Source organism: Epinephelus moara, chromosome 4 (genome assembly GCF_006386435.1).
Source record: "Epinephelus moara isolate mb chromosome 4, YSFRI_EMoa_1.0, whole genome shotgun sequence".
Taxonomy (NCBI): Eukaryota; Metazoa; Chordata; class Actinopteri; order Perciformes; family Serranidae; genus Epinephelus; species Epinephelus moara.
Window position 1 is genome coordinate 20,062,127 of NC_065509.1, and position 15,333 is coordinate 20,077,459.

General features: G+C 43.5%; 1 protein-coding gene across 1 annotated transcript in view; it reads right to left on the reverse strand.

The window, feature by feature from the left end:
• Window positions 1-14,690, reverse strand: part of spon2a (spondin 2a, extracellular matrix protein) — an 18,948-nt gene extending 4,258 nt beyond the window's left edge. The window contains exons 1-3 of the mRNA XM_050042242.1: window positions 14,522-14,690; window positions 9,441-9,669; window positions 6,126-6,346 (exon numbers count right to left, since the gene is read on the reverse strand). Coding sequence (XP_049898199.1) covers window positions 6,126-6,346; window positions 9,441-9,669 — 450 coding nt within the window. The 5' untranslated portion in view covers window positions 14,522-14,690. The remainder of the gene's footprint in view (window positions 1-6,125; window positions 6,347-9,440; window positions 9,670-14,521) is intronic.
• Window positions 14,691-15,333: the final 643 nt, after the last annotated feature.

Consider the following 15,333-nt stretch of genomic DNA (forward strand, 5'->3'; position numbering starts at 1 on the left):
AACATAGAACCTTTTTTGCAGGGTTAAGTGGGGAACATAGAACCCGGGTAACATAGAACCCTGGAAACATAGATACGCTCCGCAAGTGCTGAGCTCAGAGTCAACGTTCCTTGCAAAACTGGTACAATGCCAGAGAAGAGGCAGAGAGAGACGTTCTCTGTTTTTTTCACGCACGTTAGTAGAATCCGGCAAACTTCTGGATAACTGATCGCAAATCAGCAGCCAGGAACAACTTGACCAGTTCTCGATAGCCAGCCCGAGCCCAAGACCAAGAAAATCCCTAGGCCAGCTAGGCAAGAGACCAAGACAGGTGCAGAATGTCGAAAAAGGTTCTTGAGACTGAGACCGGATTTGAGCACTACAGCCCTGCTGGGAATGGAAATGGAAATGCCTGTCTGTCCACCTCTTTGGGCCAGAAAGAAGAAGTAAGAAATATCTGAGCAATTACTGGATGAATAGATTAAAAATACTTTCAAAACTGACGTACCCCACGTAGGCTACCCATCAGCCTTGGCTGTAATTTGTGCTGTCTGAATGCTAAATTGCTAAACTAAGCTTGTGGCCATGGTAAACGTTATACCTGCTAAACATCAGCATGTTAGCATTGCAATTGCGAGCATGTTAGCACATACTGATGTTAGCCTTTAGCTAACACTGATGTGCCACAGTAAAGCCTTACAGAGCCGTTAGCATGGCTGTAGACTTTATTTCTCTTTCTTCATATACTGAAAGAGCACTCAGGTCTGAGACATATGTTTTGATCTTTCTCAAAAATAACTGTTGTTGTTGTGCTGAGTTGATTCAGCTTTCTTGTCTTACTTCACTTTGACAATTCGTAACTGTAAATGAAACTCAAAGGAAGGAAATGCAATGAAACACTTCATTCACAAGAAGACAAAAGTTACAATCAATCCCGCTGGACCCAAAGAGCTAGAGTAACAATCTGAGCACAGCTGTGATTATTTTTTCTGGCTCTGGTCAAAAGTTTAACTGCAGATCTCTGGATGAGTAGAAAAGTAGAAAAAAATCAGAATAATATAAAAACAACGATCAACTGGTCCTAAAATAATTTGATGATCAAAACAGTCATATTGTGTTATGCTGCCTCCTGTCTGCGGGTGCATGTTGTATGGAGATTAAGTTATGTCCAAGGAAAGGAAAGAAACTCACACACACAGACACACACACACTGTTGATGTCTCTGTAACTGTGTGCACATGCATGCACCCACTCAGTTTCCTGTGCAGGGTTAGAGTGTGTCTCCTGTGTGATGGATGTTTCCTGAGAGCTGGTGACCTCATACAGGAAGTGGCCTGGGGGTCAGCACACGCTGAGGTGGCAGACGCCCAGAAAGCAGTGAATTTGAAAGCGCCTCCTCACTTGCGGCCTGATATTTGAGGACCTGGGCCGAGCTTGCTAAAGGTTTGGGGTAGGATGGGTGGGCTTGAAGAGCTATGGATGACCAGGAAGGGGTGGCTTCGAGTCAAACAGAGTGCTGGATAGAAGAGCGCTGGAACAGACATCAAAACGGTTCACTAGACCACTCGGGACAGGATGCAGGTAGTGTCAGCATGACACATGGGGTCTATTTCTTGCCCGTGACGCACAGCAAGACGCAGAGAAACCAAATCAGAGGCAGCTCTGTTGCTTTTCAGAATCCTCCAGCGGTCCCCTCCTTCTTTCCTTCCTTCCTTCCTACCTTCCCTCCTCTGCTAACTTTTCAGGCTCCTCTCAAACAGCGGTTTTTCCAAGAAGTCCCATCCTGCTATATCCATTGGGCCACTCAGCAAGGACCCAGGGGTATCCCTTGTCACTGGCTTGATCAGTCCATGGTGGTTTGCAATATACAGGCCAGGAAGAATCTCTACAGCACAGACAGTTACTCAAAGCTCCCATGATCCCTCTCACTTTTTCTCCATCACAGCAAATCTTCTGCAGAGCCCCGGAGAGAACGAGTCGACCTAGAAAACATTCAACTAAGTCGAGTGGCGCAAGCACCTTAATGCTCAGTTGTTGTTGTCCCAGTTTCTGTGGTGCCACTGACACAAAATACTTACAGAATAATGCCAGTTGGACTCTGAATGGTAATTATTTGCCATTATCTGTCTGCTTTGAATTACACATTTAACAGCAATAGCAGAAGGCTCATGAATATGGAGATAGGAATCATATGTGTTTGGGATTTTTGGAGCATTGCGTATGAATGTTTTGGTTTGTGGGGAAGAGGAAAAGGATGGGATTTATACATATGAGTGTGCGAGAGAGAGAGAGAGAGAGAGAGAGAGAGAGAGAGAGAGAAACAGCACACCAAAAAGCAGGATAGCAGATGAAGCTGTCAACAGATTCACGTCATTCAATTTATCACTGTCACGTTCAAAACAAACACACAACAGTCATACCCTGCTTATTTTTGCCGTCCGTTGATCTAAAAACAGACGGACCCATTTAAAAGCAGCCGCAGACATCATACACCTAGATGACAAGCTGTTAAGCTGCAGTCCATGACAAGTACTTACCAAAGATGCCCTCCGACAGGGTTGTTTATGATTTTTAAGGGCCCCAGGGTTCAGGCAGTGGAATAACCAATAAACAAATGTAGGTCACCAGACTTTCAGGCAGGCACACACCTATTTCTAAAAACTCCAGTGAACGTCCGCCCTTCCTCTTCACCTCTTTCCCCCTCGTTCATCAGCTACACGACTTGATTTGACGCATGCTTTAAACATAAAAGGACTTCTAGTTTTAACTCCGTGAGTAGTGCGACACATTCTTCCACAGCGACATACATCATTCCTACCTCAACTTTTTTGCTTTTGTTTAAACCCTAGGACCAAATTTAGCAAGTCTAACCATGACCTTTGCTTTGAACCTGTAGTCCAGCAAAATGCCCTCATTGTGTTTCACCAGACAATGTTTGTTTGTTTGTTTATTGGGATCCCCATTAGTTGTTGCCTGGCCAACGATGTATTCACTTACACTTCATACAGTAAACAATGAAGCTACAACATTACCACTGTGTTTAAGGCAAGGCAAGGCAAGGCAAGTTTATTTGTATAGCACAATTCAACACAAGATAATTCAAAGTGCTTTACAGAGACATTGAAAGCAACAAGACACAATTTAAAACAATAAATACAATCAATTAAAAAGGGAAATAGAAACTGAGAATGATAGTGATAATAAAATACAGTAACATAAAATAAAAACAGGCTCAACACATTGCATCTAAGAGCACTGCATACACAGTCATTATCGCTGACAAACTATAGAACATTTGTATAGCTGCCTAAGCCAAGGGACCAGGCTGTGATGACCGTGATGGCCTATATCACTCCTGCGACTCCCTGCCACCAAAAAGTGCTCTTAGACAACATTTAAGTTTAATTTCAAAAACCGTCTCTGTCAGAGATTTCAGCTAGGATCTCTTGTCCCTGGCTCTGAACCATCTTGAATTTGGTTGGTCGGGTCTGTTTTTTAATGAGTGTATAGGACGTCTCCCTTAATAATACACCCAATGCGCGCCCACTATTTGCTCTTGAGTCCTTCACTCAGAGTCTTACCGTCCCGCCGGACACAGGTTCCACACACTGGTCTTATTCAGATCGTAATAAACTCTAAAGATCCATCACAGGACGTCTCCCTTAACTGCGGAAGCCGAGAACAGCCGAGCCTCAAATTATTTTGTTATCTCGAGAAAACAAAATAATCAACCCCATTAATACAGGAAAACAAAAAAAGGTTATCTCGAGATAACGAGATAATTACAAAAAGGAACTCATATTAGGCTACATATAATGTTCATCAGTGATCAGGGTGCCATGCAAACGTCAGAGCAAGGAGTACCCATTATTGATATTACTGATCCCATAGGCTCTGTGTGCTCAAGGGCCGCCAGATCAGATCAGGTGCGCCCTGCCAAGAGCTTCAGATGTGTGCCAGGCACAGTAGGCCAGGCTAATTTGATGCACGCACTTGGGCACGGGGTGGGATCAGAAAGAACACATTATTATAGATGAATGCATTAAAGGCTGTGACCATTTCATTCACTACTTTCAACTCCCTTATTCATAGGACTTTCATTATGATTACACACCAACAGTTTGGGAATCATGTGGAGACGTTTCCTCAGAGGGAAGTTATTATTGTCTGGAATGGAAATTATTGTTAAACTTTAGTTTGGAACCTGAACAATCTCTATCACATCATGATGCTCATCACAGCCACATATCTGCCTGTATTATCATTAAAAATGTGGAGCTCTAGGCGACATTTTGGCATGTATGCTGTTATGGCACCCCTGATCTCTGTAATTATCTTGTTATCTCGAGAACAAAGCTCATTTTCTTGAGATAACGCATAAATCAAACTGTGTTTTCTCAGGATAATGAGTTGACTATCTTGTTATCACGAGATAACAAAGGTAATTTTCTCATGGTAACCACATAATTATCTTGCTAGCTCAAGATGACAAACTCATTTCCCAGATATATTTAAATCATTAAAAATTAGAAGGGAGATTTTTGCCTCTTTTGTTATAACTCAAATTTGTAAGTTGAAACAATGCATCCTTGTAGGTTATCTTAACTCAAAAAGTATTGTCATTAAACTAATAAAATTAAGGTGACATCACTTATTGGAAGAAGTAAACAGAATGCATGTAGGTTATCCATATTTTGAACTTGCATTGTTAGGTTGAAACAGAGATATTGGATAAAGGAGATACCCCACCGTAGGCTTATCCAATGTTAAGAAAACGGTTACTCTTCCTGTCTCCTAAGTGGGCGTGGTTAGCTCTCCCTCCAATCAGAGCCTGTTCTCCCTCAACCCCCCCCCCACCACCACCACCACCGTGTTAAACAGAGGATCTGTGGATGTCTGTGTAAATGGGAATGAAATTGGGGTATCTCGCTTTATCCAATATCTCTGGTTGAAACAAGAAGTACAACATAATCAAGTCAACTTACTGCAATCAGTCCAAAGCTAAACTTAACTCAAAAGAGTAAGTTCAAACAGCTCATAAATGCAAGTTGATTCGACTTGAATATTTAAGACAGCAATTAAACTTAAATATTTAAGTTAAGCCACCTGATTTCTTTTTGCAGTGCATGATCTCCAGATGACGGCAATTAAAAAGTAATGGAAGCAATGTTCTTGGGAATCTCTTTAGCTGCTTTTTCAAACTTTAGGTTGTAGTATCTTGAGATATAAAGCACAGCAAACTGTTCCAGTGAGATATGGCTGTATGCATCACAGTTTCGTTCATAGCATTGGTCTTTGGTTGTGGTAGGGTAATGTTACCCCTCCTCAACTGCCTCGTTTGATAACTGTTAAGTTACAGATAAAAATATTACAAAAATACAAAAAAAATGGTTCTTTTTTTTTTTACAGAGTTAATAAACTATATCTGAACCTCAATATTCGCAACCTTCAGTCATGAGAGATTAGCGTGCATTTTAGCGTGCTACTCAGTTGCTGTTTCCGAAAAAGTGATTGCTCCTAGCCAAAAAAATAGTTCACCGCATAACCTCCTGTAACACAGCATAATGTCATTTTTACTTCATTATTTTCCGCATTAAACATGTTACTTAGGGAGTCCTGGTAGATAGATTATGTTACTGTCGTAAAGAGCCAAGCTAGCTGTGTTCCCTGTTTCCAGTTTTTATGCTAAGCTAAGCTAACCAGCTGCTGGCTGTAGCTTTATATTTACCATACAGACATGACAGTGGTATCAATCTTCTCATCCAACTCTTGGTAAGACGGCTAATGAACATGTTTCCCAAATTGTCAACCTATTTCTTTTACTAAACTTCACCCCGGCCCCTCATCCTGACCTCATAGAGTTCAGTGGGACAGGCAGCAGACAGAGTGCAGACCGCGCAGGATGGATGTGGGCGTTTGTGGCTGCAGAGCTTCAGCACTTGAGCTAAACATAGTCTGATTGGATAGTGGAAAGAAGTGGTGAACTGTTTGGTCAGAGCGGATGAACGACGTTATGGGGAGGCCCTGGTCACCAGATGACTGAATAGATTTAGTCAAACAGACGGCTTGTGTGACTTACTGTGTCTGAGCATGTGAGTGCTCTTATGAATGAGTATTGCCTCTACTTAAGTTTTATTTGTGCCTACCAGTGAGTTCCGGGGCTGCATGAGCAACTCCGTGGAGCTGTGCCCGATGCCGTTAGGGATGCCGGCCGTTCTGTGCATGGCGCCGACCGCACGCCTCTTCCTGGCTTCCTTGGCCACCTTCATCAGCTCCACCGTCACCCCGACTTCAGCGAAGTTCTGCACCCCTGCACTGGCTGTAGCACCCTCCTCCCACAGCCGAAAATGGCGATTATGGCTGACCGCTAAAGGGAGAAAAGAAACACAAGAAAGAGGAGAAGACAGGAGTAAGATGCTTATTCACTGGAATACATATCAATGTCAATGAAGGACCACAGAGCCTCAGCCAGACGGTGAGATCATTTCCACCATGGAGCCTGTATGTATTTCTACGGCTGCCTCCTACATCCTGCAATTAAACAGACAATTCTGATGGAATTGCCCGCATGCATGTCTTTGGCATTATCGCACAGTTATGGTTACAGCTTTTCTCCATCTATCACTGATAAAACCACAACACAGGCTGGAGCTGCCAGGAGACAGGTCGGGATCTCTGAGTTTTTTTAACAATTTTGAAAACCCCTGTTGATGCATTTTCATACCCTTTGGGCCAAGAGAACCATTTGCTTCACATTCTCATATTTAGTTCTGGTTATCTATGAAATCTGTTGAGAATCAAGAGACTGATTTAGGTTAAGCTGTTTGCACCGCAGGTTCTGGAGCTCCATATTGAAACCCACAGAGCCACTGGCCTGGGCCAGTGGTTTTAAGGGCAGAGTAAGGTTAGCCAGAAACACGCTGACAAATGCTCTGATGGTTCTGCCTTACCTCACTTTTCATAGTTGCGTACAGGCGCACATACACAACCACGCATTTATACTTAAACACTCTTGACACGTGTATTAACGCACATACCGCACTGAGCCACACACACAACCTGCTCAGCACACTTCGCACACTATCTTGTTTCTCCCCAAACTACCATTACTTACACACTTAATTGCATTTCCATCCTGACAAATTTCCCACAAGCGTCAAGACCTTGAAACTCGATAACACGTCACGTTTAAGCCCCACCAAGACGTTAAAGCCCACTTCCCGCCCTTCTTAATTCACCCGTGTTTTTTCTTTGGCCATGACAAACTCCATTCCCTCTTCCCTCTGGCAGTGTCCTTGGTCCCTCGCCCCCAGGTCTCCACAGTAAAGCAACACAAAACCATTGCAGGCCCCCAAACCCCTCGACAGGTCATGCTTTTCTTTGTGCTGTGACAAACTCCATTTCCAGGGTTCTTTTTGTCCCCAACCTTAGACTGTCAGCCCTTTGAGGCCCTTGTGTTTTTCTTCTCTTGTGACAAAGTCCATTCCTTGCCCACCTCCCGCTCCCCCATCCACCGGAGCCCAGGAACATTAAAAGTCATTACGGGTGTGTCAGAATCTCCGATGCCTGTCTCTATATGGAGTAAGTAGGCCATCATCATCTGGCAGGGCAGCAGGGCACCAGTGGGAGAGCTGGAAACCAGACAAAGCCACAGCCGCCACAGACAGTGATGCACAGGAGCCGTCCAACACACACACACACACATACATGCACACAGATGTACAAACATCTGCCATCCATCCCATACTCCATGGATATAAGAAATAAAAGCCGAATGGATGGGCCTGAATCTCTTCTTCTCCTCCTCCTGGCTCAGAGGTAAGCGGTTTGACCCCACCACACCCTGACTATCATCACCCACCTTCACCAGCCCCGAAACCACTACTCCAGTGTTTACCGCCAACACTGTGGTAAACCAGCAGAAATGTGGGGAGGAGTGTTGGGTTGAGTTGAAGACACAGAGAAATATAAAGATATGGCTGGACAGAAGAGAAAAACCCCATCTGGTAGCATTCAGACTGTCTTTCTTATTGCCCTCTGCCTCTTGCTGCTTTGCTCATTAACATCTCTCAGCCGCGTGTGTGTCTGTGTGCATATGTGTACGCTGACAATGAGGCACTAAACCTCTGACACATGACAGAGAGCCAACAATCTGCCTTTAGTTGAAGTTAATGCCGCAATTATACCATCGCATTGTACTGCACGGCTTTACTCAACTTGACTCATCTACTTTTTTTTGGTTTTTCAAGTTGTGGATAACACCTGACTGTGGTCGAGGCTCCAAGTGAGTTGAGCGTTTTTTACATAGCCAAGCTAACATCAATAGCAACTGAAATGTTTTTACTCACTCAATCCAGATATTAAACAATGGCAGCCCGCAAAACAACACTGCACACTACAATCACTTCAGCATACACCTGATGAAGTGCAAACGTTCCTTTCAACAAGTGTTGCGTTGAAGATGATGTCACAGCAGTTTCACACGGCGTCACTATGGCAATCAGCTGAGAATCCCGCCTACAATGAGGAGGTACTATCCGCAGTGAAAAGTGAAAGAGAAAAAAGGATTTGGTAGGCCAACAGGTAGGCAATGTTTACACGAAAACTATCCGCTGAAAACGGAATCGTTTCTCATTTTTGTTTTGAAAAAGTTCCGCGTAAAAATGACCAAAAATGCTGTAGTACACATGCCAGGCCAGTAGTTGGCGGTGTGACTTTGTAAGGAAACAACACACGCCTGCACACATGTGCTTCCCTCTACAGAGCCGTGATGTATAAACAAACAAAATGGCAACCGCACGAATGTTTGTCTGGACGGACGACGAGGTTGAGTTGCTACAGTAAATCTACACTTTGCTGGAGAAGCGTTGATACATTCAATAGGGTGAGCAGCACAAACAGACCTCGGGAGTCTGCCATTGTTGTTGTGATGGTCGACTTTGTCGCGCATGCCTAGTGACTGGAACCGTAATGCGCATGTGCAAAAAGTCTCCGTTTTCAGAGGAACTGCATATTGCAAGTGTCCATGACAATGGAGACGGTGCTGTTTCCAAAAAATTCCACTCTGGAACCCATTTTTAAAACGTTGCATTTTCAGGCACCCAAAACGCAGGTGTCGTGTAAACGATCAGCCAAAATGCAACTGAAGTTTACCACTTTTGGGTGATATCGTTGTTGTATAGTCGAGTGAAGGTGAGTCAAGCCATGCAGTGCGAATGAGGCACAAGTGTCCCTTCATTTCACTGTGGTCCCCATCCCTGTCCCTGGTTCACCTCGTCCACAAAAACTATGCATGGGTAAATTCTGACCAAGTGAGGTCAAATAATAATGGCTGACTCCTCACTGCTGTTGCAAGTCTGAAATAATAATCAAAATTCAATGGACGTGTGAGAGGTAAAACTTTCCATAAGAAATTTTCTAATAACCAACTCCTTTGTCCCCAGCAGCCTTTCTTTTCTCACCAATGAGTTTGGACCACTGCGCAGGGGGCCGGAACAGTGGATACTGCTTGGGGAAGGCCTGTGGGCTCCAGTGACCTGTAAAGACCAGGATGTAGGAAGCAGGACCCTTGGCTGTGCACTCCGTCCCATTGAGCGGTCGCAGAGGCCCAGCAAAAGTGAGGCAAAGCTTCAGAAGTACAACGAGGAGCTGCTGCAGCCAGCCGCAGGTCAGGTGCTCTGATGACATCATCTGAAAGAAATGGAGAGATGAAAAATGGTTGTGAAAGAGTTTTCTTCGAGCTGGGGAGGATAGGTTTCTGGAAAAGGCAAAGAAAAAAAGAGAAAAAGACCATCATTTGAAAATACAGCCCTCCGCCTGCAGCTCTCTGACCTAAGCCCCTCCCACCAGACGAGCATGTGCACGTGTTACATACCTGTATTAGGACTAGTTATTTATCACAGTCATGATTGTGACCCTGATGACATTATAGAGCAGCAATTCTATGATAATTGTTGTCTTGTTTTCTTGTGATTCAAGGCTCGAGCTAACATTAGCTATATAAACATGAATTAGCCGCAACCGTGAGCCTTTGGCTTTGGTTAGCAGAGGGCTAAACTATTGGCAACATTTTCTCTTCATCTCTGCTTCGCCGATATTTACATCTTCAGATGTTGTTTATTGTCAAACTCTCTTTTGGATGCTGTTTTTGATAAGTCTATCTTTCTTTCTGAGGTTGCTTCGCAGTGTAGGCAGTTTTGACAAGACAAGATTTTCCACCACTCAATCAGGCTTTCACCATCTGAAGGGATGTGCACGCGCATTTACATTTTATGGTGTATTTCATGCAAGACTGCAATACCAGGTGCTTAACAATACAACAAAGTATGCCCTCAGCTCTTCTGGCAGTCTATTCCAGAGGCGAGGACCACAGACACTTAATGCCGCCTCCCTGTAGCACTTTGTCCTCACCCAGGGAGCAACAAGGTCAGTGTCAGGAGGCCTGAGCGATCTAGAACAGCAAAACAGAACGTCCTCTCTCTGAAATGACCCGTAATTCACCAAAGTCCCCTGTCGCGGGCTAGATTTTCTAAAGCTTGAAAACAGAGCCAAGAGGAGGTGCAGCAGTCTGGTGTTCTCTCAGACAACTTAAATTACAATATGCTGAAAGGTTATTATGGAATTTCTGTCCAGTGACGCCAAAAGAAGCCTACTGCTTACAATAGCTTTAAATTTGAGGGATATTTTAAAATCAAAAGCTGCAGAAGAAGTCTGGGACTCTGGCATGTAATCCTTATCCATCAGCGAGCAAATGAAAGGATCTTAACACAAACATTTAGGAAACCAAACCCAGACGATGCTGGAAAATTAGTATAAAGGGGGAAATTCCACATCCCTGCCCTCATATCACAACAAATCCATTTTATCTAAGAACAAAGCTGATTGAACCCGTTGACCTCGGAGGCTTTGATTTTTTTTTTTTAAAAAAAACCTCCTATTCCCCTGGGCTGTGCCGAGTGTGTGTTGGTCCACAGCCAATCTGTGGCTACAAGGCAAAACGGTTAACATTCATCGCTGTCACGGTAATGTCTGCCACAGAAGCTGGCCTAAAATAAAACAACACGGATGACATCTCTGAGGATAGATGCAAATCCTGTCTGCTCTGCTGCTCTGTACTGACCTCAGCGACTGACCATCCTCTGACCGCCGGCTGCTGAGTCAGACTCGCTCTATTAAGAGAGGCAGAGAGGGGAGGAGGGCACGTGAACTATACTTTGTCAAAACACATTCAGCCTTACATTTCATTGTGTAGGGCTGAAGAGTTGAGGTTCTTTCGCTTCATGACTCTGCCCCAGGAGATGAGCAGCACCCTGAACACATCCTTCCATCTCATCCTATCTAACGGTGGCAGGATTAGACCAGCAGCCAAAGCAGACAAACTATTCTATTGTGAATAAGAATCTGTGAATGCACTGCGACAAATTCTCCATCTTAATTCACCCCAGACTTGTGATTTTTTTAGCTTAATACTGATTTTTATTATCCAATTTTAGCCTTTTCTGCATCAGTTTATGGTGTAAATGTCTTTAACTTTCTCAACTGTCATATATTTTTTAGGGGGGATGGGTGCAAATGTTCTTAATAAATTGAGTGGGATGTGTCCCCTCTGAAATCTGCACCTAGGCCATGCATATAAACAAAATGAGATAAAACAAAAATAAATAAAAAACTAAATTAGATAGGATATTCTTGCTGTTATAATTATGCAAACCAGTTTGAGCTTTTATGGCTGCATTTAAAGTGTGAGCTGTAAAATATTCATGGAAACCACCAAAAGTAATTTGGCACCAGGGCGACACACAGTTTTATTGTTTCTATTAAAAAGATTTCACATGAATAAAGACGTAACATATGTGAGTTATTTGCACGTCTTTGTACTGCAAAAGTGACGCTGTTTCGCCTTCTTCCTATTCCACTGGCAGATGTTTGAACTTTGAGATGACCGTTTATGACTCGACGACAGATATATTTCTCTGTGTCTGCGTGTCACAGAAAGGGAGAATGATGTTCCGTGGCTGCGGCTTTGTGTGGCGTTTCTATGGGTTACTATACTATAACTAAACCTCCAGGCAGCTGCAGAATGCAGACAGTTAAATTTGGGCAAGTCGACCAGCGCACAAAGACACACATGTGCATGCAAAACACACGCACACACACCCTGCCGAAGCACATAACACTCATGTCCAGCTGTACATTGTCCCTGAAGTCTATTTCCAGAGGTCAGATAGTATTACTCTGCCAACATAGCTGCAAACTCCAACTCTGACACTTTTCTGACCGCAGCCTTATGTGTCACTGAGTGTTTTATCAATTCCCTGTCTCCATTAAATGTACATTAACCACTGAACAGTTTTAACAGCCAGCCATAAAAATACCTCAAGTATGGAAACACACGGAGCCCAGCTTTGATCTCACTGCTCAGTCATGATCATCTCACTGGCTGCAACCTCGCTGCTCTGCAGGAGGCAGGTAAAGCTCCAGGTTGAGATGCTTTACTGTGCAACTAGTTCCAAAAAGTAACTTTCTTTTCTTCAGGCTTTTATTAAGACTGACAATAAGCTCTTTTTGAGGCTTGTGATTGAGCTGTGTGCACAGGTTAGTGAAGTTCATCACACAGATCTGAAGTGTGTGATCTCAACAGCTACTGTCCCTGCTGGGAAATATCAGTCCTGTTAGTGGCTGTAGCAAAGTTTACCTCTTTTACACACACATTCCAGATGGGAGAGATCAGGATTTTAAACTGGAAACTCACAGCAAGTGATTTGATGTGCACACGGAACATGATCTATTTTTCCCAAAATGATTTGTTAGTGATATAATGTGAGGGCAGTCTGTTAAACAGCTGTCATGTGATCTCTGTTGCTATTAATCAGATGACCCTACTCTACACTGAGACCTTGGTTCAGGAGAGCCTTCGACCTTCCCTCTGAACTTGTCCCACTGACACTATAACACACTAAAGAGACATTTTTTGAATTCCCACACTCACACACTGAGCTTCAGTCAACACACACACAGACTTGCTACCAGCCGGTGTCTGCTGCCGCTCCTGAAAATGCATACAGAAGTAATAATAGACGGTACAGTATTTATTGATGCATACAGAGGCAGTGTACACTCTCACACAGACCTGCTCTCATCAGTTCACATGAGCAGACACACGCAGCATTTTGTTTTGTCAGGCACAAGACACAATAAAACCAGGGGATGTGGCACAGGGCCAAATGTGGCGGCTGCCGCCCCATGGGCACCTTCACTGTGTAATTACAGCAGACTCATGCCGTGATAATACACACATTCATCTCAGCTCATATACACAGGCACGCAGGTATGCACGCACAAGCACAGATTTGTGTACACAGCGGGAGGTATGTTCGTTTTTTAACAAGGGGATGGCGGGGAGGTAATTAGCTGTTTTCTCTAAGATTTTTCTCAAAAGTCTTTTTCTCTTTTTTTTTTGGAGGGGAGGATTCAGCTGAGAAAAGAGATGCATCAGTCTGACACTTTTTACACGCGTTCACCTTCATGCTTACACAGAAACACAGACAGGTACTCACACTCAGCAGAGCATGCATCACAACAGGAGGTCAGAAACTTGACTTTTTCTCGTGCAGGAGGTGATGAAGTCATGACAGTGTAGACAGCAGTTCAAACGGAAAGAAATGAGGAGGGTGTGCAGATTTAGCTTTGCCTGAACTATTTAACCAAAGCCTGTATGTTGCACAGAAATTGCACCGATGAAAATGAAGCAGTTGTCGACACAAATGTGCAAAAACGTGCAAAAATCAATAGAAATTGTGAATTCAGTGGCAAAAGTTTGTGTTCAGGGATGCAATTTGCAAAAAACTTCAATTTCAAAGGGTGCAGTTGTTACAAAAAAAGATTCATGTGCACAATATTCTTGCATGAGAAGTAACATGACATAAATGCAGTGGTGGAAAACACACTTATCTCTATTTGAGTACAATTTTCTTTTACTTCACTTGCGTACTTTCAATTGAAGTTATTTTAAACTTCTGCTCCACTACATGTTGGAGGAAAATACTCCAAAAATAATAAATAATTCTACACATTAAAAAGACATGATGGAAACATGATGCATACTTATAGATTAAACCATTCAAACGTATTCAAGAAGTTAAATTTCTCACCTTGAAATGCTGCAACATTAAAATGCTGCTTACACATTAATGCACCAATCTTAACCATCCCATAATATAATTCACAGTATTAACATTTAAATAACATAACACACTCAGAATTATGGCCAGAACAATATAGGCTACATAACAAGCTACTATTTATGCATTCAAACACTTCTACATTTACCTGTGAATACTTTTGCATTGTGGCCACTTTTGCTAAAATAAGGGATGTGAACATTTCTTCGACCGCTGAGTGCATTTACTCCCAAAAATACACCTTCCCCAGTGAAACAAACAGTTATGGGATGCCATGTGGCTAAAAAAAGAGCATTCACACTTGCATATGTGCTCTCAGATTCCCGTGCAGAGAATGAATGAAGTCTCAGTGTGTGTCCTACCTGTGTTGGGTCAGTCAGGTCAGTGACGGGAAGAGAAGCTGCAGCAGAATCTCACTCACTTCGTCTCCTCTTTCTCTGTGCTGTCTGTTGCAGCCTTATCAGCCTTTATCCCTGTATCCCCTGTCTTTATCTTCTTTCTCTCCTCCTCCCTTCCCTCTCTCATTGTATCTCCTCAAATTACCTCTCTTTCTCTCGCTGCCTCTCGCTTTCTCCTCCCCCTCCTCCTCTTCTCTCCCCCTACCTCTCCTTGTATGGAAAGGCAGTTAACAGCCTCACTCCTCTCCTCCACTGTCCCTCTCTTCTCTCCCTCTATCTTTCCCTCTCTGGTCTTTCAGTGGCTGTGTAAACTCAGCAACCTCATTGCTGACAAGGTAATCAACACCACATTGGACTCGCTTAACATACACCACTCAGCATTGTGTATTTTCTTACCCCTGTTCTTCTGAGCACACTGTCAAACTTGAGAGGTGTGGGTTGCTGAATGATGGCAGTAAAACAGAGGGAGAAATGAGGAATGGGGATTACGCACAGACATGCAACCTGGACAACAGACGAGTGGAGTCTGGACAGAAGCACTGGCTTTTTATTTCTGCAGTTAATTTACTGATTGGACATTGCAGGGAATCAAAGGGTTTTAAATGGTTGCCGTCTTTCTTTCCTCCCCTTTCAAATATGTCTGACCTGTGGCAGATCCAGCTGTGATCTCAGAGGAACCCCTTTTTCCTTGGGTCAGGCTGTGTGTGTATGTGTGTGTGTGTGAGAGAGAGAGACGTGTGGTCACCAGTTCCCACAGCTGGTACACACATGGAACA